The sequence below is a fragment of the Vombatus ursinus genome, unplaced genomic scaffold, assembly GCF_900497805.2.
Source record: "Vombatus ursinus unplaced genomic scaffold, bare-nosed wombat genome assembly UNPS02014179.1, whole genome shotgun sequence".
NCBI classification, from domain to species: Eukaryota; Metazoa; Chordata; class Mammalia; order Diprotodontia; family Vombatidae; genus Vombatus; species Vombatus ursinus.
Window position 1 is genome coordinate 1,649,764 of NW_020953957.1, and position 26,168 is coordinate 1,675,931.

General features: G+C 40.0%; 1 protein-coding gene across 2 annotated transcripts in view; it reads right to left on the reverse strand.

Moving 5' to 3' along the window:
* LRIG2 (leucine rich repeats and immunoglobulin like domains 2) overlaps positions 1-22,071 on the reverse strand; it is a 46,421-nt gene extending 24,350 nt beyond the window's left edge. The window contains exons 1-7 of one of the 2 annotated variants that reach the window (XM_027860415.1): positions 22,026-22,071; positions 3,641-3,706; positions 1,902-1,976; positions 1,613-1,747; positions 1,172-1,315; positions 900-1,043; positions 203-346 (exon numbers count right to left, since the gene is read on the reverse strand). In XM_027860415.1, the coding sequence (XP_027716216.1) occupies positions 203-346; positions 900-1,043; positions 1,172-1,315; positions 1,613-1,747; positions 1,902-1,976; positions 3,641-3,654 (656 nt within the window). In that variant the 5' untranslated portion in view covers positions 3,655-3,706; positions 22,026-22,071. The remainder of the gene's footprint in view (positions 1-202; positions 347-899; positions 1,044-1,171; positions 1,316-1,612; positions 1,748-1,901; positions 1,977-3,640; positions 3,707-22,025) is intronic. The other variant, XM_027860416.1, reaches the window with a different exon arrangement.
* Positions 22,072-26,168: the final 4,097 nt, after the last annotated feature.

The window sequence follows — 26,168 nt, forward strand, 5'->3', positions numbered from 1 at the left end:
TTTTGGCAACAGTAAGAAATTCATTATATCTGAGTTCAACTTATAATTCACATCCTTCTTACAAGATACATGTATTCTAGAACTTTCAAACTCCTAACACATAGGTTAGGAACTTCTAGCCTTCATTACTGACTATGGCAATTATTCATTTCAACCTGACCTAAACTGCGAAGTCATCACTGAAATTGAGTTTAACACTTACAGTTCAGATAGCTGCTGGCAGAACTCCCAGGCATCAGGGCTGATTCGGTCAATAGCATTCTGGCTGACATAGAGCTGCTGTAATGTCCTCAAGCCATAGAGCCAGCCCTTGTTCACTTCTATTAAGTTATTGTGCTCCAGTTCTCTGCAGAGTCAGAGAAACAGAGCAGAAAATGGGTTATAAAACAAGATATTCAATGAGAAGAATATTCTTAAATCTTCATGAAGTCTTAGTCCTGGACGGTGTCTAGCCCAAGACCTCTTCTTTGCTCAATCCTACAATATCTGAATTTAGGAGGATCTATCAATGAACTCAACAATCTGTTTAAGGCTCAATAAAGTAGCAAGACTGCTGAGGAAAATCAGATGTTCAAAACCTAAGAGCTTGAGTAGATGTGACCAAACTGTGTCCAATATGCCTAATCTTGATGGGTTCTGATGGTCCCCCTCACCTAACAGAATAAAGTAATTCAGTTAGATTTATATATGATACTCAAGAGCAGAGCAGCCAAATCCACTGATTTCACATTTTACAAAGCACTCCAACTTTTGTACATCAATTGCCTCAGGGATTAGAGCACAGAACTCCTTAGTATAAACTCTGTGTAATAAAAGACCCTACTCCAGCCTTCTGAGTCTTAGAAGTCCTAATCAGAAGCCCTAGTTGACACTCCCCTGCTGTGGTTGCTAGTACTTACAATTCTTCCATGTTAACCAAGCCAAAGAAAGCTCCATCCATAAGTCTGCTAATTCCATTCCGCTGCATTTTCAAAGATTTTAAGGAATCAAGCCCTTGGAATGTAAGACTTTCCACAGTTTTAATCCTGTTTCTTTTAAGTTCTCTTTAAGAGAAATATGAACAAAAGTTAATACATACACAGTTGAGAATCATCCACTTTAATAATAATAATAATAATTAAAAAAAAGATAGCTACATAGAAGAAAAAGACCTCTCCAATTAGCTACTTACAGAAACTGAAGATGAGGCAGCTTAAAGATCTTAGGTGGAATCATGCTAATTCTGTTTCTGTTTAACTTGACCACTACCAAAGAACTGGACAAATTATCAAAGCAGCCAGCTTCCAAGGTGGCTATCCTGTTATTACTCAGATTCCTGAAATAAACAAGGCAAAAATACATATTGAACAAGAATTCTACCATAAGACAATACTATTATTTCAGTTCTTAACAGATTTATACTGAGAAGTCAGCAATTCAGCAAGTTTTATTTACTTATTTTCTATACAACTACATTAGTAAAATAAACCAAAGGTAAGCCTTAGAAATCGCCTTATTTCTTTTTTTCTGACCAGGAAATATTATAACCTTACTATCTTAGCAAAAATGAATACCATGACTCAGGTTATCATATAAACACACACTTATCTAAATGGAACTTTTTTTTACTTACAGATATTTCAGTTGCATTCTAGGAAATGAGGATGCCTTGATTTCTGAGATGATGTTTGAGCTGAGATCCAGAGTCTCCAGGGAAAGGTAAAATTGGAGCTGTTCTGTACTCACTTCCGGAATTACATTGTGCACTCTGAAGACCAAAAAAGAGAACTCTAGAAGTTACTTGTGACCTATTCTTTAAGTATGACCTATACCAATGGAGGCAGAAGAATTATGAACAATATAGTGTCTATTAAAAGATTTAAGGAAAAAAAACTGAAAAAAATCCTTAAACATTTACTTACAATGAAAGGAGAGTGATGTTAGAAGTTAGTTCTCCAAAATATGGAATTTCCATTAACTCATTATAATTCATTTTCCTGCGGAGGAAAAAAAAGGAAAGATTGATTCTTCAATGATTTTTTTTTTCTTCTCTAGTTCTTGACTAGAAAGTGTGCAGACTCTAGGACACACAATGAGCTTAATAAATTTTCACTGATTGACCAGATTGACAGTCAACACAGAAAAAAACCCATGGCCCACAATATAGTGGACTAGGACTAAAAATTATGACTGCTCTTTTTAAGATTGATAGTCTATTATCATTATGACACTGATAAGCTCAGAAAAAACTAGGAAAAATTGTGTAAATTCATGTTTTTAACTTTTCTACAGAGCTAACCAGTTAGCTGTGTTTATATCCATTCTGGGAAAAAATATAGGTGATTAATACATGTGCATACACATGTATATGTACATATATGTATGCAGGTATATACACACACACACATATGTATATGAATGCATATTATCAAATTAAGCTACTTCATGTAGTCCTGAGCTTCTTGTGAGTAGAACTATTCAGAGAAAGCCCAGGTCAGCGTTTCTTAAACTTAAATCATATGGAGTCACAACCCACAGTTTAAGAAGCGTTGAAGGGGTTGAGAGTAGAAAAAGTTTAAGAAGCCCTGGCCTAGATGATCATTTGCTGAGGATGTGATAGAAGGGATTCAGGACTGCACTGAATGGTCCCCTGAGTTTCTGAAACAATCCATATCTTTATGGGGAAAAGGCATCTGAACATCCAAAATCTTTGCAACAACATGCTTATACTTTTTTTTTGTATGAGTCTGCTTACTCTCATTTTATTTAAAATTAAAATAAAGCTTAGTTATGGGGATTAGAAGCAGAAAATAAGAAGATCAAGAGAAGCTGAGAGAGGAAGGTAAATGAGAATATCAGAAGTGTTAAGAGACAATATAATAGTGAGAAAAGACAGAGAACCCATATCTAAATTATGAACAAGACTCCCCATAACACAGAAGTCTGGGGCCATTTTGGGGTTTGGGCAAATAGGTCCCACCCAAAAGTACACATAAAAACACCTGAAGAATCATAATCAAAACAAAATTAAATTATTTTCAATACAGAGAAGAATAAAACTAACAAAAAGCTATCTAAGTAGACTGAGCTCCTTGAAGATAAAGAATGATATCTTCTGCACATAGGAGGCAACAAATAAATGCTTATTGAAATGAATTAAGCTTAAAGTAAGGGTGTGGGGGGGAGAATATGATTTCAACTTATCTTGAAAATACCAAAACAGGAAGGCCTCATTCCAACATTCCCAGATAAATGGGGTATTACTGTAAATAAACCTACTTTTTATATTATTCATTTATTTTAGATGCCAAATATTTAGCAGAACACAAGAAATGTTTACATAATGTGGGGGAGTCTTCTGTTTCTTTGGTAAATCTGGATAAAGAAAATACTGTACATAACTCCAGAAAGAAAAACTTCTCACTTGTGACTCTAAGAAAGTACAGTGCAAATGGCAACTTTAAAGCAACAATACAATGGCATAGTGCCCAGAGACTTTCCAATATAACAAATCCAAACAAACTGTTCTGATGTCTAATCACGGCTTTAAAATTTTAATTCTTTCCTCCCCTTATCCCACATTCTTTACCATGTCTGGAGTGGCAATCCCCAAACTGAAAATATTTATTAGGTCACAAAAATACAATTAAGAATAACTTACACTTCCTGTAACATCTTTGAATCCAAGCTGATGCTCCAGTTAGATAATCGATTATGACTCAAATCCCTAAAAAACAAAAAAATACTCAATTTTCATCTGAATCCTTGAAGAGGAGTGGGGCAAATGGTAGCTGAGCATACAACAAAAAGCTAAAGCAAAAACTCTATATTCACATTATATCAGGTGTTTATAAGATGAGAACAAATATTCATATATGAAAAACCCCCTAGAGTGCAACACTGAAGACAGCACAAAACAAAGTTGAAACTGAATCCATCTTCCATAGGGATGGCTTTTCTAAATAACACTCTTGCTCTAGGAATGGGAAATCCATTTCATAATATCACAGAATTTAGAGCTGGCAAAGGACTTCTGAAATGGAGTCTAATCCTCTCATTTTACATAGGTAGTGACAGAACCTTTATTCAAAATCAAGTCTTTTGCCTCCAAATCCAATGTTTGTTTTTTTTTCCCATTACTGCACACTGTCTTGTCAGTCCAGTTTACATTAACAATGGAGAAGAAATGGATAAAATAAAAATTAAATTCTACAGTTCACTTTTGCTTAAGTACAACCTAGTTTTGATTGAATTTGCAATGAGAGCTAAACATTTAAATAAGCTTTAAGAAACTTCCCTCTTGCTTGTTATTTTCTGGCACCTTTACAAGGCTGAGGTGGAATCCGGCCCACACAAGCCGTCCGCACAAGTGCTTTACTATATGATACAATATGGTTGGCAATAGGAACATGCTGGTGAAGCATTACAGATCACTGCAAGTGAAGAAGGAAGAGCTTATCTCACTGTGCTACCAAACAGTGTTGACAGATGCACCCAGGTTTGAACAATGTCTTTATTACAGCCAAACGATCAATTTTAGCCAGAGTCATGTCTGTCAGTGAAACCAAACACTTTCCCTCACAGACGTGAATTACACCATAATATCACTAAGGACATGCCAAAGATCCTCACCCTTTTTTCTGTAAAGGTTCTAACACCTTTGCTCTAGGCTGAAGTCTGGCAGGAGTTATCAGCTCAAGGGCATTAATGGGTGGAGAAGAGGGTGGGGAACATGGAGGTGATGAAATATGCCCAACAAAAAAATCTCACTCAGATATTTTTGCCCCCAAGCTGAGAGGAGAATAACACGAAATGTCACACAATTGTGAAAAGAAACTTTAGTTTTTATTCTTATTTTATTAGGAGGTTTCAATAAGGGCAGAAATTGAAAACCATTGCTCTCCTCCAAGTTAGTTCTTTCATGCTCTGCTCCAAGTGGAGCAGGCAGGCCAGCAGATAGTTCCTACCGATGGCGTTCCAGTTCTAGAGGTCCTTGCCTAGTAAGATCTTTTATCCTTTTTCTACACTAAAGCTTGCAGATTGGACTGTTCTCTTTTTTATTTGAATTGTGTTCATATGATCCTCCTTCCTAGTTCTTGGTAAGTCTCTGTTTCTCTATACATCTCTCTGCATATTCCTTTTTTGTTGCTGTTGCAAAGATTTTTATTCTCTTTTTTATTAGGTAATACTGGTGCATTTTTCTTCAGGAGATATGTGGGGGTTTTTATTAATTAATTTATTTTTAGTTTTCAACGTTCACTTTTACAAGATTTTGAGTTCTAAATTTTTCCTCCCTCCCTTCCTTCCTGCCTCCCCAAGACAGCATGCAATCTGATATAGGCTATACATGTACAATCACATTAAACATATTTCCACATTAGTCATGTTGTGAAAGAAGAGTAAGAACAAAAGGAAAAACCATGAGAAAGAAAAAACAAAAACAAAAGAAGACAGAAAATAGCATGCTTCACTCTGCATTCTGACTCCACAGTTCCTTCTCTGGATGTGGATAGCATTTTCCATCATGAGTCTTTTAGAATTGTCTTAGATCACTGCACTGCTCAGCAGAGCTAAGTCTAATAACGCCAGTCATTGCACTATGTTGCTGTTACTATGTGCAATGTTCTCCTGGTTCTGCTCACTTCACTCAGCATCAGTTCATGCAAGTCTTCCCAGGTTTTTCTGAAACCATCGTGCTTGTCATTTCTTACAGCACAACAATATTCAATCACAATCATATGCTACAACTTGTTCAGCCATTCCCCAACTGCTGGGCATTCCCTCAATTTCCAATTCTTGGCCACCACAATAAGAACTGCTATGAATTATTTTTGTACATGTGGGTCCTTTTCCCATTTTTATGGTCTCTTTGGGATACAAAGTTAGTAATGGTATTGCTAGGTTACAGGGTATGCACAGTTTTATAGCCCTTTGGACATAGTTCCAAATTGCTCTCCAAAATGGTTGGATCAGTTCACAACTCCACCAACAATGCATTAGTGTTCCAATTTCCCTACATCTTCTCCAACACTTATTATTTTCCTGTTTTGTCATATTAGCCAATCTAATAGGTATGTGGTACCTCAGAGTTGTTTTAATTTGCATTTCTCTAATCAACAATGATTTAGAGCATTTTTTTCATATAACTATAGATAGCTTTAATTTCTTCATCTGAAAACTGCCTGTTCATATCCTTTGACCATTCATGTATTGTACATCTCTCTGCATTTTCTACACAAGATGATAATAAGTCTTGCCCCATGCTTTTTTCATGGATGTCACAGAATCGGATTTAGAGCAAAAAGATCTTTCTAGGTCATCTCCATCATTCTGCAGAAGATGACCAGCAAGGTAAAATTATCTGTACAAGGTCCCATAACTGATAAATGGCAGAGTCAAGATTTAAACTCAAGTCCTCTGACTCCTGATCCAGCAGTCTTCATGCTACCAGTGATTTTCCTTTATTTATCCCATTCCATTCAAAAGGGTTGCTTAAAATTGTTATCAATTATTCATTCAGTTTTATCAAGTACAAGAAATACCAACACTTTCCATTACAGCCAAAGCAATACATACAAAAGATTTTTTAATAGAAACATGGTGTTTATACTTAGTTCCAAAGAAAAGTAGTCTGTGTCACAGCTAGGGGAGGGGAGGAGGAGGTGTGATGGGCAAAACCACTTTTCTATACCTTTCAAATCTAAGGCTGGGGTTCTTAACCTTTTTGGTGTCATGGACCCCTTTGGCCAGTTTGTTGAAGCCTATAGATCTCAGAATGTTTTTAAATGCACAAAATATATGGGATCACAAAGGAAACCAAATATAGTAAAATACATTTATGAAAATATACATACATCTATTTTAAAGTTTGCCAACACCAAGTTAAGAACCCCTTGTATAAAGGATCTAAGACATCTCCAAAGGCCTCATGATAGAAGACCCTATCCACAAAGAAGAAAGAACTATGGAGCTTGAATACAGACCAAAGCACACTATTTGCTATTTTTTTTCTTCTGCTGTGTTTTGTTTCCTCTTTCTGGTGGTTCCTCCTATTGGTTCTAATTCTTACTTACAACATCACTAATGTGAAAATATGTTTAATAGGAATGTATATGTATAGCCTATATCAGATTATGCGCCATCTAGAGGAAGGAGGTAGGGAGGAGGGGGAGAAAAATCTAAAACTCCAAAGCTTATGGAAGTGATTGTTGAGAATTCAAAATAAATTAATTAAAAAAAAGAACCCCTTGTATAAAGGAGAAAGGCGGAGAGGACAGGGAATGGAGGTGAAAACTTACACTCTGAACCTAAACTGTAGTCTCATTCACCTGGAAGATGACTGCTTTATAACAAAGGTTTTGGGGTATTTTCCCATCCAACTCCCATCTTACACTAAAATCAGTTCCACAGCTAATACTGCAGCAAGGTACCAGGAGAAGACTTAGGGCCATTTATTTATAAAACAACACATGCCACAAAGCAGGGAACATAATGTGTCTGTAATTAACATGCTCTGGAACAACCATCCTTCCTGTAGCAGGTACAGGCAATCAGTAATCTGCTAACATCTAAATCCTCCCTTCTAGCTAAACTAGCATTATGTGGATTACCATACACTAACTAGTAGAATTTATATCATATATGCAGCTGCAGATATAAAGAAAACTATAGATCGGTTCCAGTGATAATTTGAGAACTTAAAAGCTTCAGATTTCTTCAACTGGCCTATGCCTTTTGATTGAAAATTTTAATATCCAGAGAATCTGTTCACTGTTCTCAGGATTTCTCTTTTCTATAACAATTATACACATTAGTACAATTGATGCTAAAGTAAAAAGAAAAAAAATCCCTAACAAATCACACATTTTAAAAAGATGCTTTTAAAGTCTAAATAGGCTCAAATTGAATGAATTGCAAAAGATTTTTCTGGAGAAACAACTCAGGGTAGTTTGCTGTGGCTTAGCACTCAAAAATTGGTACAATCTTCACTAAGTCTTCACTAATACTTCAACCCATGTTTAGCACTTCTTTTAAAAAAATTGAAGTTCTAAACCCACCTGAAAACAGAATTCTTTTGTCTCCAGGGTTTTTTCTCTTAGTAGCATGCTACAATACATTCAAGTACTTAATGAAATGACCTACTGTTATTGAACTAAATCTAAAAAAGCTCAATGTTGCAACAATCACTATTATAACTTAATATCTCATCTTTTCAGCTTCTAACACCACTGGTATCTGAATATTTATGGGTAAGATAATTGAAAAGTAGAGGTCTTAAGAGCCAGCCTTATCAGTGTTGTGAACTAAGCTTCCCCTCATGCTAATCTACAGGGATAGAGCTGTAATAAATGATGAATTATTAAAGTTCTTGATATCCTGTGGAGCCAGAGGTGCCATTAATGTAGTCATTTAGTGCCATCACAGTGTAAATAATTTATAGGATCTGCAGAGCAATCACAACAGGTTAGAAAAGGAGAACTGTGCTCCACAAGGTAATTACAAAGTCCTTAGGCAAGAGAGAAGCAGGGGGGTTTCCTCCACATAATCACAGAAAACTAGATGTCTAAGTCATCTTACTCATTTTCTACTTCTAGTACTATGCAGCATTAGTGAGCTGACCTAGAGACTTTAGAGATAATAATCTTTATGAAAAGAGGCACCCCCCCTTTGCAAAAATTAATAGGGCTAATAGTACCTGGAAAACAAACGTTATCACAACTCATTTTCCTTTTTTCAAAGTTTTCTGTATCTTTAGTAATGCTTAATTTATCCAGCATCATCAGAGATTGAGATTGCTGCCTAAGTGGACCGACAAAATAATTGTTATCTACTTGATGACATAAGAGAAGAACTCACTTCTTACAGTAAAGCCTCAATTATCTGGAATAGATCTCTCCCCCAAATCATCCAATCCACTTCTAAGAATCAAAGCTTCAAAAAAAGTTTTTAACCTTACTGGGGTTTAGATGATCTTTAAGGTCTTATCCAGATTCAAATCATTGGATCACAGGATCATGAAAAATTATCATCTTAAATGTACTCAGAGCTTCCTTGATTTCTTGGAGTAAACTGGCCATAATTCAACTTTTTCTTGAAGACCCTAAGGTATTCATTATGCAAATCATCAAACTGTGCTATATTTATAGTAATGTTGGCAGAGAACATTAGGGTATGTAGAGCCCCAGACTGCTGTACTTTTAGAAGTTTATTAATTTGTTTTTTAAAAGTTTTTCAGTCTCTGCTCTCAATGTCAGGCTGTCAAAACTGTCTCCTGCTATTCTCAGTATGAGTAACTCTAGCAGCCCTACAATTTGTTGATTCAAATACATAGCTTGGGAAACCAAATAATTAAGATGTGTGTGTGTAGGATATGATTAAACAAGAGAGTGGCAAAAATATTTGCATCAAATATTACTAATAAAAGTCTGACAATCAAGATACATAGGGAACTGACACAACTATGTAACATCAAGGGCCATTCCCCAATAGACTCATTTAGATGAGTGGCCAAAGGATATGACACTTTGAAAAGAACTGTAATCTATACATGACCATATTTTTAAAATGGTACAAATCACTATCACTAAGAGGCACGCAAATTAAAATAGGTCTTTGAGGTTACACCTTACACCATGATAACTGATGGAGATGACAAAAAAAAAAAAGGAAAGATCAATGGAAGTACTGTGGAAATTTAGGGACATTAATTCATTGCTGGTGGGGCTTTGAAATGGTCCAACCATTCTGGATGTCAATTTGAAATTACGCAAGAACTAAAGGAACTAAATTCTCCATACCCTTTGGCCCAGAAAACCCATTATTGCACTTAAGCCCTAAGGAAGTCAATGGTAGAAGAATAAGGGCCCAATATTTACTAAAACATCCACAGCAGTAAGTACTCTTTATGGCTGCAAAAAACTAGAATTGAAGAGACTGTCCAATGATTGAGGAAGAACTAAAAGAAAAGAACTATGGCACGTGAACTTAATGGAATTTCTGTACAGTAAGAAATGGCAAATAATAAGAATCCAGGGAAATAAAGATAGATTTATTTGAACTAATGCAGAACAAAATAAGTAGAACCAAAAAAATGAGATTCTCAATGACTACAACGAATAAAAAGATCACAATTAGGGAATCTGAAAGCTGAGTAATGGGAAAACAAATGAAGGTCGTCCAGAAAAGATCCTGAAACATGCCCTCTCCTTTTCATAGCAGGGAGCTAGGTGACTACAAGGACAGGCAGATCATGGCATACAGTAATAGCTATGGCCACTGTGTGGATATTTTTGCTTAGTTAGGGAACGTTCAATCTGGGAATTCAGGGGGAGTTTTATCCCCTTTTCCAGGAATGACCATGATATAATAAAGATAAAAGGCATCAATAAAACATATGTTTATGTTTTATTTATTTTTAATGTTTCTATTATGAGCTTTTGTTTTACCTTCTTTCTGCACAAATTCTGCATGCGCCACCCCCCCCCCCAATTCCCCTAAATGGCAAGCCACTCCTTGCAAAAAATTAAGATAAAAAGCAGTTCAGGAAATCAACCAAAACATCAACAGCGTCTAACAGCCAATGCAATATTCCACACCCTAAGTCTCCCTTCCCTTACTCCCCCCCCCCACCTCTGCAATGGAGGGAGGGGCATTTCCTCATCTCCTCTTGAACACAATGTGTGATCGTGGTAATCATGGTAATCATGGTAATGGCCAAGCACTGAGTTTCTTTTCGATGGTGGTTACTCTTCCATTTACACTGCCATCAGTACTGCATATCTCGTTTGGGCCTGCTGACTTCACTGGGGTTCAGCTCACAAGCGTTCCCCGATTCTCTAAATTCTTCCTATTCATTATTTCTTACAGTGCAGTAAAGTTCCCTTCTATTCATGTACCCACAACCAAAGGGCATCTATTCTGTTTCGAGTCGTTTGCTATACAAAAAAAGTGCTGCTACGTATATGGCACCAAAAGAAGCGTACTCCGATCTTTGACTTCCTCAGTGTCTATGCCACCTAGCTAAGCAATGGAATTTCTGAATCAAAAGATATGAGCGTACAGTCCCCTTCTCTGGGACATAACTCCACACTGCTCCTCCGCCTGGCTGAATCCATTTACAACTCTACCAACGATGTCTATTGGTGCCCTCGTCCTATCACCACCTCTACAACGTGATCAACATGATCCTTCTCACCTTGACATCTCTGCCACATTGCTGGGAGGGGAGTACAATATCAGAATTGTTTTGATTTGTATTTCTCCTATTTTTAGTGATTTTAAGCAATGCTTGTAGGAGCAAGCCTAAAGCAGTTTTAGTTTGGTGGGCTTTTTGGTTTGTTTTGCTTGTTATCATGTTATGGGTAGTTTAGGTTGCAGGTTAAGTAATGCTATTGTAATAGGAGAAATTATTCTCTTCTAAACTACATCTACCTTTCTGTCTACTATGATTTTCTGCAATACATTCTGTGACAGTGTTGATCTACCACTGAAAAAGGTGTTTTCATTGATAGAGAGAACCCAAGAATAAATGAGATCTTTAAGTGCTTTAATTTTTAAATCTGTATTAGTTAAGAATAAAATTATTTAAGCGAATAAGGCAAGCAAACATTAACTGATTTGCTACTGATTTAACTGAACTCCTGCCACTCTCTCAAACAGACTCTTTTAGGGAAAATATGCTTATTTAAAAACAAAAACAAAAAACTCTGCATCAAACTACTATCTTCTCAACCACCAACGCCTCCTCTATCTACCACCCTAGTCTCAGCAGACATGTTTGTCTTTACTCATAAACTAGACTCCCTCAGCTGCAGTGAACCCTCTCTCTTCTGCTTCTCTTACCTGTGCTGTTCCTTCTCAAATAATCTCTGCTGAACCAAAGAGTGGGTATTTCTCTGAGGCACAGTCCTAGGCTCTGTCTTTTTCTCTTTCTACATACACCCACTATCAAAGATTTCATCAGTTTCCATGAGACACATATCACTTGCATACTTACATATTCAATACAAAATCTCTCCTGAACTTCTGCATTTTTCTGCCAAGTGAAAAATGGAGACAATTTCTTATTTTCCACAAAATTCTATGAAGTCTGAATTAGAAGAATGAAAGCAACTATCTTATTTAGGAATGACAGCGAGAAAGTTTGCTTTGTTTTTCTTCTTAGGAGTTAGGTCTCTCTGCTGCAAAAACTTCTTTCTGAATCATTATGCCACAAATAACACCACTAAAAACTAAGAAGTCTGACACTGGACGAAGAATGAAACGGCAGAGCTCAGAAGTGAGTGGATCTAATAAAAGTGCAGATATCTCAATTTCAACAATCTTGCTGTTTCATAAAACAAGTCAGACACTACTTCAATTTCAGGATATTTTATCTGTCCTTTAGCAGCATGATGCAGAAAAAAACACTATCTTGGGAATCACAAGATCTGGGTTTGGAATCTGGGACTCTCACTCATGAGCTCTGTAATCTGCAGTAAGTCATCTAACCCTTCTGGAGGTGAAACTGTACAACAATGGAACTGGACAAGACAACTTCCCAAACCAACTGTCCTTTTCATCCTGTCACCTTTTTAGCTGACCATAAATAACAATTTGATGATACCTATGTGCTCCCAAGTGATCAACATTCCTCTTCATCTTTCAAATAAAAACAAAGTGATAGTTTTGCAACTGTGGAACAAATGGTTGATACTCATAAATCTAAAGAAAGAGCAGGACTTTAACATTTTGTAATCACCATAACAAAATATTTATTAGGCACCTAGCTTTGTACCTGGTGATACAGTAATGACTTAGGTACTTACCATAAAGATTTTTAGGAGTGGCTAGGTTTCAAAAGTAGGCATCTCACTATTCCCACTATGATAGACAAGCATCTGGTAAATCTGTTAGTAGGGTAATCTGTCATTCCTTGCTCAGAACTGGCTACTTTTCTCACAGCAACCTGTCAGGATTTTTATTTAACTAGAGTAGCATGTTATCTTACCAAATGTAAAACGGACATGTTAAAAAACAGTGTCCTTATGGAAACCCCAGCTCAAATATCACCTGATCGGGGACAAAGAAAAGGACTCGGGCATTAGATCACTTGGGCTTTATCCGCCATCTTCTCCGGGAGCACAACCACTGAGCACAAACAATGAAGTACGCTGGAGGGGCAAGGGAACATGGGGCACGACCGCACAGTAATACCATAAGCCCATTATGAACTAAGTATTTATTAGAATGCCAACACTGCTTTCACTGGTACAGCCAAAGGGAGGGGCCGAGGCCGCATAATATTAGAGTTTATACTTTTAGAGTTCACAAAGAACTTTTCTTACATCCCTGAGGAGGGTTACACACATTTTCCCTGTTGCAAGTATATCTCACCCAGGCAAATTTCCACAAGGAGAAAGGAAAGGCTTCTTCATTGTGAGAAGACCTACCCTAACTTTTGTTCAGTGGGGATGGAAATTCTTATTCTGAAGGTAGTAAACTCCTTGGCTCGGCATTCAAGACCCATCTCTCCTAAGGTACCACTTCGTCTACATCACACACTACCTCTCCATGTGGTCCCTACTCTACCCCTTCCTATCAGAAAAAAACCTCCTTCAAACTTTCTTTTTCCTCTCATACTACTCCTCTGCCTGGAACCTTATCGACCACCTGCCTTTTAGGAAGCCTTTACCCATCCCTTCAGCCATAAATGACCTTTTTTATGCCAGTGACCTCACCTAATACTCCGAATGCCCCGATCCACTGAGGAATTATTGCATTATAGCTAGGTAGTACAGTGAACAGTGCTGGACCTGGAGTTAAGATCTGAATTCAAATCCTGCCTCAGATGTTTACTTGCTGTGACACTCTATTTTTCTCCATTTCAGTTTCTTCATCTGTAAAATGGAGATAATAACAGTATCTACTTCACAGGGTTGTTGTGAGGACCAAATGACATAATAATTGCAAAGTGCTTTGCAAACTTTGAAGTGCTCCATAAATATGTAAGTGAGAGACAGAGAAGGGGAGAAAGGAGGAGGGAATATAGAGAAAGAGAGAGAGAGACAGAGAGACACAGAAAGCAATAGAGACAAAGAGACAAAGATAAAGAAAGAAGAGTGAGAGATAGAGACAGAAGACAGAAAAAGAGACAAAGAGATAGAGAAAAAAGAGAGATAGAGACAGAGGAGAAATATACAGAGAGAAAGGAAAAGAGATATAGACACAGAGAGATAGAGAGAGAAGACAGAGAAAGAGAAGGGAGACAGAGAGGGATAGAAAGATAGAGACAAAGAAAGGGACAGAGAGAAGATAGAGAAAGAGAGAGAGGGAAGGATAGGAGGGAAAGAGGGAGGAAAGGAGAAGAGAGAAAGACAGAGGGAGGGGATAAAGAGAGAGGGGGAGAGGGAGGAATTCCCTTACAAGTCTGTCAGCACCTTGAATGCAAGTACTTCATTTTGTCTAGACTTTTTAATCTCCTCGAGCATCTTCGAGCCCAAAGTAGGTGTTTAATAAATGTAATAAAGTTGATATTAGTAGGAAAAGAGATTCTTGGGCACATCTAGGGTATTTTGTAGCTCTGACATCAGAGTTCTGGATGAGTGCTAGAAGGCATTAGTTGACAATGAACAGCAAGGGGACAGCCGCCCTCCCTGGGTTTCTCTCTTTTGTTTCTTCATTGGCCTTATTTCTCCTTCCTGATTCCTCACCTCATTGCTACACGAAGCCAAGTTCAGCTTGCAAAGAACAAGACCTAAGAGTCAACATCCTCACTAGCAGCACACCAAGCACAAAAAAGATATTTCAGATTAGCTAGCATATCAGGCTGGGATAAGAGTAGAAAGTGTTTCCTTTATTTAACCATTTATTAAGTGCCTACTATTTGCCAGGCACTGTGCTAAGTGCTTTACAAATATTTTTTCATTTGATCCTCAAAACATCCCTGGGATGTAGTTGCTATTACTATGCTCATTTCACCGATGAGGAAATGGAGGCAAACAGAGTGTCCAGGGTCACACAGCTAGGAAGTAGTGTCTGAAGTTAGACTTGAACTCACATCTTCCTCACTCTAGGCCCAATGCTCTATCCTCTATGCCATCACCTGGCTGCCTTATTTGAATAGCATCAAGCTAACCCTCTGGGGGTCTGAATGGCCACCCACAAGTTTTTGGCCCAGTTTTTTTGTTTATTCTAATGTTTAAAATAAGCCAGTAGTATGGAGTATAGTATACTTGAATGGTTTTGAAAAAAGTCAAGAATAAACTGGGAAAGCATACAAAAAAACACTAAATGTAAACATTCTCTACAACCTAACCATGGGATTTTTACAGCACTACTTTTGTTGCCTACTGGAGTCTGAGATCCTTAACAGATTTTAAGGAATAAGCTGTGATCAAGTTGGTATATTTTACCACTTGAAATGTCAATTTCATCACAAGGGCATGATGACCTATAAATAGATCAAAAGGATTGAGGCCTCATGCCATATGGAAGATATAAGGTCTCTGAGGTAGAAGAAAAATTAATAAAGTCATCATATGATACTTGTAATTTGGAATTTGCCATTTTAATATTTGAAAGACATCCTGCAGGTATATTTTTAAAAATGTTTGATCTACAGTGTCACCAGATGGCAATGGGGACCTTAGTCTTGGTTATTTAGGCAAACACTACCAGATTTAAATTTTACTAAGCATAGGCAGCTAAAATGGAGATTACAATACTTGTTTCCTATCTAAATTTTTTAAAGCACAACTATTTATTAAAACAATTAAGCATAAATTTACTATGAGACCGTAGGCACGTCACTCATTCTCCATAGTACTCAAGTTTCCTCATCTGTAAAATGATAAAGGAATTGGGATGGAGAGACAGTCAATGAGATGATCTCCAAGATCTCTTCCCAATCTGTTCCAATACATGCCCATCTCTCACCTCCCCAGGTCAAGTCCTCATTACCTCACCTGGACTAGTCTAATTGTTCTCTTTGCTCCCAGTGTCTCCCTTCTCCAATCCATCCAGCTGTCAAAATAATTTTCCTAAGGCACAATCTCACTATGTCATTTCCACGGCTCAAAAGTCTTCAATGGCTCCCCACTGCCTAAGAGATAATGAATCTTCTCATCCTGGCATCTCATCCTAGACCCCCCAAATTCTGGCTTTCCTAGCTTTACTTCACAAAATACAAATTCTAGTTGACCCAGACTACCATTCCTTGAAACCGACACTCCATCTCCCCCCTCTCAGCATTCACACAGACTTCCCCAAGCCTGTAAACCACTCCCTTTTTATCTTTGCCTCTCAGAATCTGAGTCTTCTTTCAAGGCTCAGCTCAAACACTGTTTCTTCTGGGAAACTTTCCCTGATCACCTCCAGTGCCTAGCAGAATGCCTTGCCCATTTTGGGAGAAGGGATGGCAACCTGTGAGCAACAGGAAGAGAACTGGATTGAGTCAGAGGACCTGAGTTTGAACACTGATTCTGTTACTTACTAGTTGGTTTGACCTTACTTAAGGAAGTCATCTTCTCTGGGCCTTAGTTTTCTCATCTCTAGATGAAGAGGTTGAACAAGATGACTTTTAAGGTCCCTTCTAGCTCTAATTCTATGATCTTATGATGTGCTGGTGCGAAAACTTCCTAGATGAAGAGGTTCTTAACCTAAGGCCACAGAATGCCTCTCCCCCTGTGCCACCCCGCCCCCCCAGCCCACAGGTCCATGGGATAGATTTCAAAGGGTCTATGGACTGAAATTGGGGGGGAGGGGGGAATCTTTCTTTTCACTAACTTGAAGTTTATTTTATAATCCCATTCTATTTTATTAATTTAAAAATATTATTCTGGAAAGGGATCCATAGGCTTTGCCAGATTGCCAAAATGGTCCATGACCAAAAAAAAAGGTTAAGAACCCTTACCCTACGGGGCAGCTAGTTGCCACCAAGGGTAAGGCACTGACTCTGAAGTCAAGAGGACTGGTGTTCAAATATGAGTTCAGATACTTGACATTTACTAGCTGTGTGACCCTGGGCAAGTCACTTAACCCCAGTACATCACCAAAGGGGGGAAAAAAAAAGAACCTTTGCCCTAGACTTCTACAGAAGTCAGGAAAGTGGCCTGGGGCACTGGGGGCTAAGAGGTCACCCATTTATTATGCCTAAGAAGCAGGGCTTAACTCAATTCTCTCTGACTCTAAGACTAGCACTCTACCCACTATGCATCTTAGCATAAGTTTTGCACATAGTAGGCACTTAGTATCTGCTGAACTGAATCGCAGACTACATTTAAGAGGCATAGATAAGAAATTATGTAGGAAAAGGGCTTCTCTGAGGTTCTTCTCATGATTATCTTTAATATTCCTATGTGAATTAGCATAATATACCTTTCCTCATATATTTTTGCTTACTAATCAATCCTCTTACTCTATCCTAATCACCCCTAACCTCCTCAGGAAGATACAATAGAAAATATCAAGGAGGAATGGTAAGAAGAACTGAGTTGTGGTAGACAAGAGTAGAAAATGAAATGCAGAATGTAAGTTTAACATATGCCTCCTAAAAATGAATGACTCCAGAACCTACTACCCCTCAGAACTTCTGTCTCCTGAGAATTAAAAAAAAACCAAAAACTTTTGGGGGGGGAGGGGAGACAGATGACAAGGAAGGGCTAAGGAAGCTACAGAGAATTACATGAAATTGGAAAGGGAGCCATCTGGTTTGGGGGCCCTGGCTGCTCAGAACAGATGAAATACCAGAAACAAAATAGTACCATGGAGTAAACAGGCCTTGGGGCTTTAAATCTCAACTCTGCCTTTATGACTCAAGGCAAATTATACTATCTCCCTGGGCCTCAGTTTCATCATCTGGAAAATGAAGGTGTTAAACTAGATGTCTTCTGAGGTTCTACTACCCTTTCAAGCTGGAAAGACACATGTCACAGGAACAATCAATGGCCAGACTTGAGGAAATCTAGGCTGGGGGGTGGGGAGGGGAAGATTAAGGAATTACTGTGATTTATTAATCGTGCAGCAGGTTTTCCCTGTATAGCAGACCACTTCTTTCACTGACCTCTGAACCAAATCAAAAGCCCTCTCACAGATTCCCCAGTCACTTAATAGACTTACTTCACTGACCTCTCCTTAAATTTTTCATAGCATTTTGCTTAAACTCCTCCTTTACACTGTTTTATTTTCCTTTTTATCAATTATCTTTATATTCCCATTGCCTAGCATATATATGGAAGCCTAATAATTATTTGTTAAATACGAAGTAATTTTTTTTCCAAATGGACCTTTGGGTCAACTGGAAGACTAATTAGTCAAACATTACAGCAAGCTACATTCTTAAGAAATTTTATTTTTCATTAACTTTATTTCTTTTATCTCTGCACCAGAAAAGTGAAATTCATTTTCAGAAAAATAAAGAATATAGTAAACCTGAGGGGTCAGGTAGCTCATTCCCCTACCTTATCAGTCTTCTAAAACTTCAGAATGCTTTGCAAATGAGAGTATGGTTGTCCTCAGTATCCTTACAAAAGGGAGAACAGAATGAATTGCTATATTATCTGCCTTTTAAAGATGGGAATCTGGGACATATACCACAGAAGTTAATGGTAGATGGCTCAGGGTTCCTAGAGAGCTCAAGATTAAATCCTACACAGTAATAGTGATCTGAATTCAGATCTAACAACATACCCCAGAATTCTGTAGTTGACCTCATTAAGAAAATATTAACAATGACTTAGATGAAGATACAGCCAACATAAGGATGGTGATAGAGACTGGCCCTATGATTTTGGTAACACCCTCTGTCCATGCAGACTGGCAACTTTTCTACAAATAAGTTTTATAAAGTTGGCCAGGTTCATAACCAGTATATGACAGCTTGGACTTTGAACCTAAATCTTCCTGGATCTGAGGCAACCTCTTTTATCTACTATACCATACTACTTCACAGATGACATACTTATCAGGTAAGTAGATTACACTGAAAAGAGAATCAGAACCCCAAAAGACCTCAGCAATATAGAATGATGAACAGCATCTAACGAGTTGACATTTAATAATTTGATTGATAGGGAGCCAGACTTGGAGTCTGGAAGACCTGTGTTCAAATCCCACCTCTGCTGGTACTGGCTGGGGAGGTCCCTTAACGTCTAGGTACACTGAAGTAACTCTCTAAGACTAATTTGCAAGGTAGAGATCAACACTGATGAAATCTCACGTCCACTTCAAACAAAGCAGCAGGCAAAGTGACAAATTCAAATCACCACTACTATAAAATGGTTAATGCATCCTATACAGAATGCCTGAGTTCAATTACACACCTGTTAGGTGTGTGATCATGGGCAAGTCACAATCTTCCCTAGCCATAGTCACCTATAAAATGAAAATGTGCTACCTATCTATCTGTCACACAGGAGCTGGAATAAGTAGTAAAGTGTTTCACCAAACCTCAGGTGCTATATAAATAGAAAGAGTGTGTACGTAACACTCAAAGCACTTAATGTCTCAGCAGACAGGCACAAGGTACAGAGGAATTGCCAATCTGTACCAATGGAGTTTTTAGAACGGGTGAAATGACCTACTATAGGGGGAAAATCACAGGATTAGTTTTGGAAGGGACCTCAGAAGCTATCTAGTTGAACCTTTTTGTTTTACAGATAAAGAAATTGAGGTCCAGGGAGGTTACACAGGTAATCTTAAGGCTCAAGGTTACACAGGGAATAAACATCAAAAGGGGAATTTGAACCCAGTACCTTTGACACCAAAACCAGTGCTCTTTCCACTGTATTATCCTATAAATCTCTCCATCTTATTCCATCTTATTATTATAAGGTCAAAAGAAAAGGAAACAACTTTTAATTATCCTTAACAGAAATGTGGGGAAACAATAGTTGAAATGTATATAATTTTTTTTTAATTCTACAAATAGTAATCAGTCACAAAGCAAAACAAAACCTTAAATTTTAGGCCAAGAAAAACTTAAATAAGGCCATTATCCAAATATTCTGCTTAAAAAAAGAGTGACTGTTATTTTCTTAAGGATTTTGTTCAGGATCACAGAATTTAGATCTGTAAGGCCCTCTCAGTGGCTACAAGCATGAGCATCTGAATTCTAATTACTGTTGTAGTTCACATAGGTCACATCTAACATACAAATTCTAATTTTTAAAAAGTCAATTTGTATCTGATAATAATAATATATCTGACAAGTACTAAAAAGCATGTTAAAAGTCTTAATTAAAGCCAATACAAATCTATCCTTTTATATTTTAAGAGTGTGATTCTACTATTAGACTTTATTTCAATCACCTTTTTAATGGCAAGATTACTCTCAAAGAGGCTTGCACAACAAAAATGTCAATTTCATTACATTTTTAAAAGATTAATCACCTGACAGGCCAATATAAGTAAACAAAAACCAAATTTGGATACAGCGTGTAACTACAATGAAACTATTTTTAATAACTACCTTCCCAACATTGTTTAAAGGGAAACACACTGATTGCAATCAGGGCTGGATGCAACCTTCTTGCTTTGGAAGCTGGACCACGGATCATTCCATCACAATTGAGGAGCAGTACGAAATCCTTAGAAAGCTCTAGTCAGTGCGTAAGAATGTATGCTGACTGGATTTTGCTGCATGTAATAGCAATTTTTCTTAAACTACATATGCATAAGACTATAGAAACAAATCAGCCAGAAGTGTCAATACCATACCCAAAGAACACAGAATAACCTAATACCCTAGGAATGCTTTATTTGGTCATTAAAAATTTTTCCTTCATTTGCAGGCAGGAAGAGAAAGGGAGACACTGACCATAAGCTCTCATCCTTTAGCAGCAGAGCCAGGCACAAAGTAAGCATTTAACAAGGGCTTGTTTCCTTCTTTCTTTCCTACAAGCATTAGCAAGCAAAATCTGAATTACATGAGGCCCTTTATCTAGATATTTTGCTATCAGAAGACATTTTCTTCATTTTTTATTTCTTGGAACCCCAGAATCTAAACTTTTATCACTGCCTGTCCTTCCACTTTGACTAAGATGGAACTATTAGAATTCAATCAATCAAAACTAGTGGCAAAGAAATAACTGAATAGCAGTAGTCATTTTAATGTAAGTCATAATTGCTGTACTTAATATCTAATTGCTGTTCCTAACATCACCTCCTGGACTCAGGTTAATGAGCTCTCTAGATGCCACTGTTCTATATAAGAACTATGTGAATAAGAACAGCCAAAAGTCAACAGTAGTTTCATCTATGGTATTTATTTATTTCTTCTATGTAATTTATTTAAAAAGAGGGGTTGGGGGTGGAGGGGATGTATAGAAAATATATACCACAACAATCCTAGGAATAACTAATACGGCACACACTTCTCCCTATATTTGTTCTATGGTATGCTAGGAAACCAAAAAGAGCAAGGGACCAGTTATTTCACACCCACTGCTCACTCCTAGGTCACACCTTAACCCCCAATTCTGTGTATGCTTTTTAGGGGAGGGCTGAAGTGTGTTTTCTGGGATACTGCAGCCACAAATCTATCCCCACTCTTCCTTTCTCATGGACTTTTAGATCAGAGGAAGTGGGCTGCAACAGGGAAAAACCAAGAGACCCCAAACCTGCCAGGATCCTGCCTCTAACAGAAACTGTGCAAAACCAGCCTTCTCCAAGTGTTTCTGCTCAGCCATGTGTTCGTTTCCTCCCCACCCCAGGCCTCCTACCACACCCCCTCTCTGTTCCCCAGGTGTGTCCTTTCCCTCCAGTCCATGGGGAAGGGGTCCCCTCTTCCTTCTCCATGGGGATGCTCCCCTCCCCCTCTTCTCCACAGGGGTGTCCCCTCCCTCCCCCTCCTCTCCATAGGGGTACCCCTGCCCTTTCCTCTCCATGAGGATGCTCCCCTCCCCCTCCTCTCCATGGGGGTGCCCCTGCCCCTTCCTCTCCATGAGGATGCTCCCCTCCCCCTCCGCTCTGTGGGGTCCCTCCCCCTCCTCTCTGTGGAGTGCCCCCTCCCTAGAGGGGGTCCCCTCTTCCTCGGTAGTCGTCCCCCCGCCCCGGGCCCGCACACTCACAGGCTGGTGGTGCCGGGGGGCAGCGGGCCCGAGAGCGCCCTCCAGCCCGGCGCGGGCAGCAGCTTCCTCCAGCTGCAGTCGAGCAACGGCAGAGGGCAGGAGCAGGGCGCGGGGCAGAGGCCCGTCCGGGCAGCGGCGGTGGCGGCGGGCAGGAGGAGCAGGGAGGTCTGGGCGAGGAGGAGGAGCCGGAGCAGCGGCCCCGACACGAGCACGGCTACGAGCGGCTCCCACGGGCTGGGCTGGGGCGGAGCCGCCATCTTTCCCCCGACGTGGACAGGGCCTCTGGCTAAGGCGGGTCCCGGGGGATCTAGAGCGGCCGCGCGATTCACTAGAGGCCCCGGCTGAGGCCTGCACGGAGCAAGGGGGAGGGGCCCTGCGTGCGGCGACGGCGGCGGCGGCGGCGGCGGCGGCGACTCGGCTGAGATGCCCGGGAAGGGGGGGGCGACGCAGCTCTCCGGACCCACCCCGAGGCGCAACGTTCGCACGCAAGGACGCCAGCCAATCCACGCCTCGAGGATGGGGGGGACGGGCTCCGTCGGGGGCGGAGCTTTCTGAGGGCGGGGCGGGGGCGGGGTCAGCGCGAGCTTCCCATTCTAGAGGCGGGGCCACCTTCTCCTCCACGCCCTCTCTCCATCCTCCGAGCCCGCCCCTTTTTCCGCTTCACCCTCCCTCTCTCAAACTCCTGGTCCCCGGTGGTCTCTGCTCTCTCTCAAGAACTGCCTGTACCTACCGGGAAACCACGGGCGGTCGGTAAGCGGACCGAGAGGACCCGAAAGCTCGTGCACCAGCCCCATGTGCTGGGTGACCTCGGGGAAGTCGATTACCCTCTCTGAGCATCTGGGGGAGGAGAAGAGCTCACTATTCTGGGTGTGTGCCTCTACGGCCCCCAAGTAGGAGTCCAAGAAAAACTGACGACCACCCCGTGATTTAGGGGCTGCTGGCTCGGATGCACACCCACCCGCATTCTAGGCCGTGTGGCTTGGTGGGTGGGAGGAGGGTGCTGGAGCAGAAGTTTGGTGCATCCCCGCGTGAGCATCCCGAAGTTTGCTACCCTGAGCCTCCCCTAGCCTGCTGTCGTTCCAAAGTTATGAAATAGGGCTTTGGGGACAACACTTTATGCGTGAACGGCCTTCTAACAGATGTCGCAGTAACTCCAGTCCCTTATCACATTCCGATCTCATGAGCTGGGCGGGGCAAAGGTGATAACTCTCCTTCCAGATGTGGGGAAAACGAGCCTTGGTGCGGTTGTGACTGGTCCAAGGTCAAGGACATAGCAAACCACAGGGCCGGCCCAAGAGGCCAAACAGGCTTTCCCCGAAGACTGGCCAATGGTGCAGCTTCTCCTGCTTCGGCTGCTCCGTTATGACTTTTCGAAAACGCTTTCCGCTTCTTGGAATAAAAGTCATTCCCAGGCCTCCCCAAGAGCTTGGCTGGGGCCCGGTAGGGGCAGAAACCAGGGGGGGAAACTGACCCTCCCACTTAGCACTTATTGCACAAAGGAATCCACTAAGAAACTGGGTATGTGAAGGAGCCCCCAGAAAAGGACCCCACCACACATATTCTGGCATTAAGTAGCTGATTAGTATGATTTCCTAGCTGTTTAGCCTCCACTGTGCCCTCGCAGCTATGTGGCAAGCTTTTTAGGAATTCTCTATCAAATTCCTCAGACAACCTGTTTCAAATCTTCCCCACTGTCCTTGGGACCCCAGTTCAACCTGTGCTGCCCTTTACTGGGTAGACAACTTCAACTCCTTGATAGGATTGCAAGATTTTTAGAGGCAGAAGAGATTTAAGACATCAAACAACCTTGGGAAGTATTCCCATTTTACAGTTGAGGAAACAGGCAGACGTCATTTAAGTGACTAGCCCAGGGTCAAAAAGCTAGTAAGTGTCTGAGGCCAAATTTGAACTCTGGTCTTCTTGACTCCAGGCCCCAGAGGATTCTACCAGTTGCCCCACCTAGCTGTAGTAGAGGGAAGGAGCATAATTCTCTCCTCGGTGACCATTATCCCAATACCTCACTTCTTGGTCCTCCGTTGAATCACGGTTGCTTTGGTCAAAATAACTCTCTCTCCCCCACCCCCCCAATCACCTTGTTGGCTTCTTTCTCTCCAGGCCTAATTTTCTTCCCTCTCCCACCCCCAACCCGCACCAGGAGGAAGTGGAAGATCAGTCAGGCAAAAGTATTAATTAAGTACCTACTATAATCCAGGCACTGAGCTAAGTGTCCAAGACAGTTCCTGCCCTCAAGGAGCTCACAACCCAATAGGGTAGAAAGCAAGCAAAAATATGTACAAACTATATATAGGATAAATAGGAAATAATTTTAAAAGGGAAGGCACTAAAATTGAGAGTTCGGAAAAGTTTCCTATGGAAGACAGGATTTAGTTGGGAATTAAAGGAATTAGCATTTGGCACATAGTAGGTGCTTAATAAATGTTTATTGATTGACGGAAAGGAAGCCACTAAAGACTGAAGGCTGAGAGGAGGAGACAGAGCTTTCCAGGCATGGAGGACAGCCAGAGAAAATGCCTGGAGCCAAGAGATGGAGTGCCTTATACCTGGAACTTCAAGGAGGCCAGTATCAAGAGAACATGATGGGGAATAAGATGTAAGAAAGGTCACAATGCCCCCTTTTCTGGCATAACTGCCCCCTCAGTCAGACTGGCCTCTTTGCCACAACTACCCTATGTGGTCTCTCCATATCCCTTTAATCAAATGTTTTGCTATGCTCCTCCGTTGTCCCATGAAAATATTTTTAGTTATGGCTCTGAGTACACTTTTTTAACATAAAATTTCGCAGACACCTCTGCTAATAATAGTTTATTATATTATAATATATATTATTATTTATATATTATTTATTATATTATATTATAATATATTATAATAGTTATTATATTAGTATTCATTAATTGAAAAAATACATGACAAAACCTATTCAGTTCTAATTTTAAATGAATTTTCTTTTATTGTAACAACATATACATAATTTTTTTACGTAAATACATTTTAAAAGCTAGTAAAACACGCAAGATATACTCAGTCTACAGAAAATACGTTTGTTTATTTGTAGATTCACATAATGTTAAATAGTGGAAAGAACACTAACTTTGACGTCAAAGCATAAGGGTTCTAATCTTGCTTCTGAAGTTGACTGCCTTGATGACCCTGGGTAAGTCACAACCTCCCCAGGCCTCGGTTTTTTTCATCTATGAAATAAGGGGACTGGACTGGGCCCCTGAGGTCCCTTCCCACGCCACGGCTATGATCCCATCGTCTCTCGCCAAGTGTCTGAAGCCCTCCAGAGTTTCCTTAGCCCTAGGTTGGAAAACAGTCAATCAATAAGCATTCAGCTGTGCCACAGATAGGGTGCTGAACATGGAGTCTGGAAAACCTGAGTTCAAAGCCTTGGATACTTACTAGGTAGTGTTGTGTCCCTGGGCAAGTCACTTAACCTCTGTTTTGCCTCAGTTTTTCATCTATAAAATGGGAATAATAATAGCACCTACTTCCCAGGGTCGTTGTGAGAATCTAGCACAGTCCCTGGCACATAGTAAGGGCTATATAAATGTTAGTTATTATTCTGTTGTTACTGTTTAGTCATTTTTTAGTTGTGTCTGACTCTTTGTGACCCCATTTGGAGTTTTCTTAGCAAAGAAACTGGAGTGGTTTGCCATTTCCTTCTTTAAGTCATTTTAGAACACAGTAAGTGTCTGAGGTCACATTTGAACTCAGGCCTTCCTGACTCCAGGCCCATTGCTCTATCCACTGTTCTTCTGAGCCTCCTCAATACACGTATTATTATTATTGTATACCTACTATGTACCAGGGACTGGGAATACAAAGACAAAAATGAAACCAGCTTTGCCTACAAGCTTACATTCTATCAGGAGACAATATGTACAAATATAACTATGTACAAAATAAAAACAAGGTACTCAGGTGGGATGAGAAGGCACTAAGCTGAAGGACGAGGAAAAGCATCCTGTAGAAGACAGTGCTTAAGCTGAGCTTTTAAGGCAAGGTGAGGGGGGGAGTTTGGGGGAGGGGATAGCCTGTGCACAGGCAGAGACTGGAAATGGACTTACCTGTGTGAGAAACAGAAAGAAGACCATTGGCTAGATCATACAGGGTGTGAAA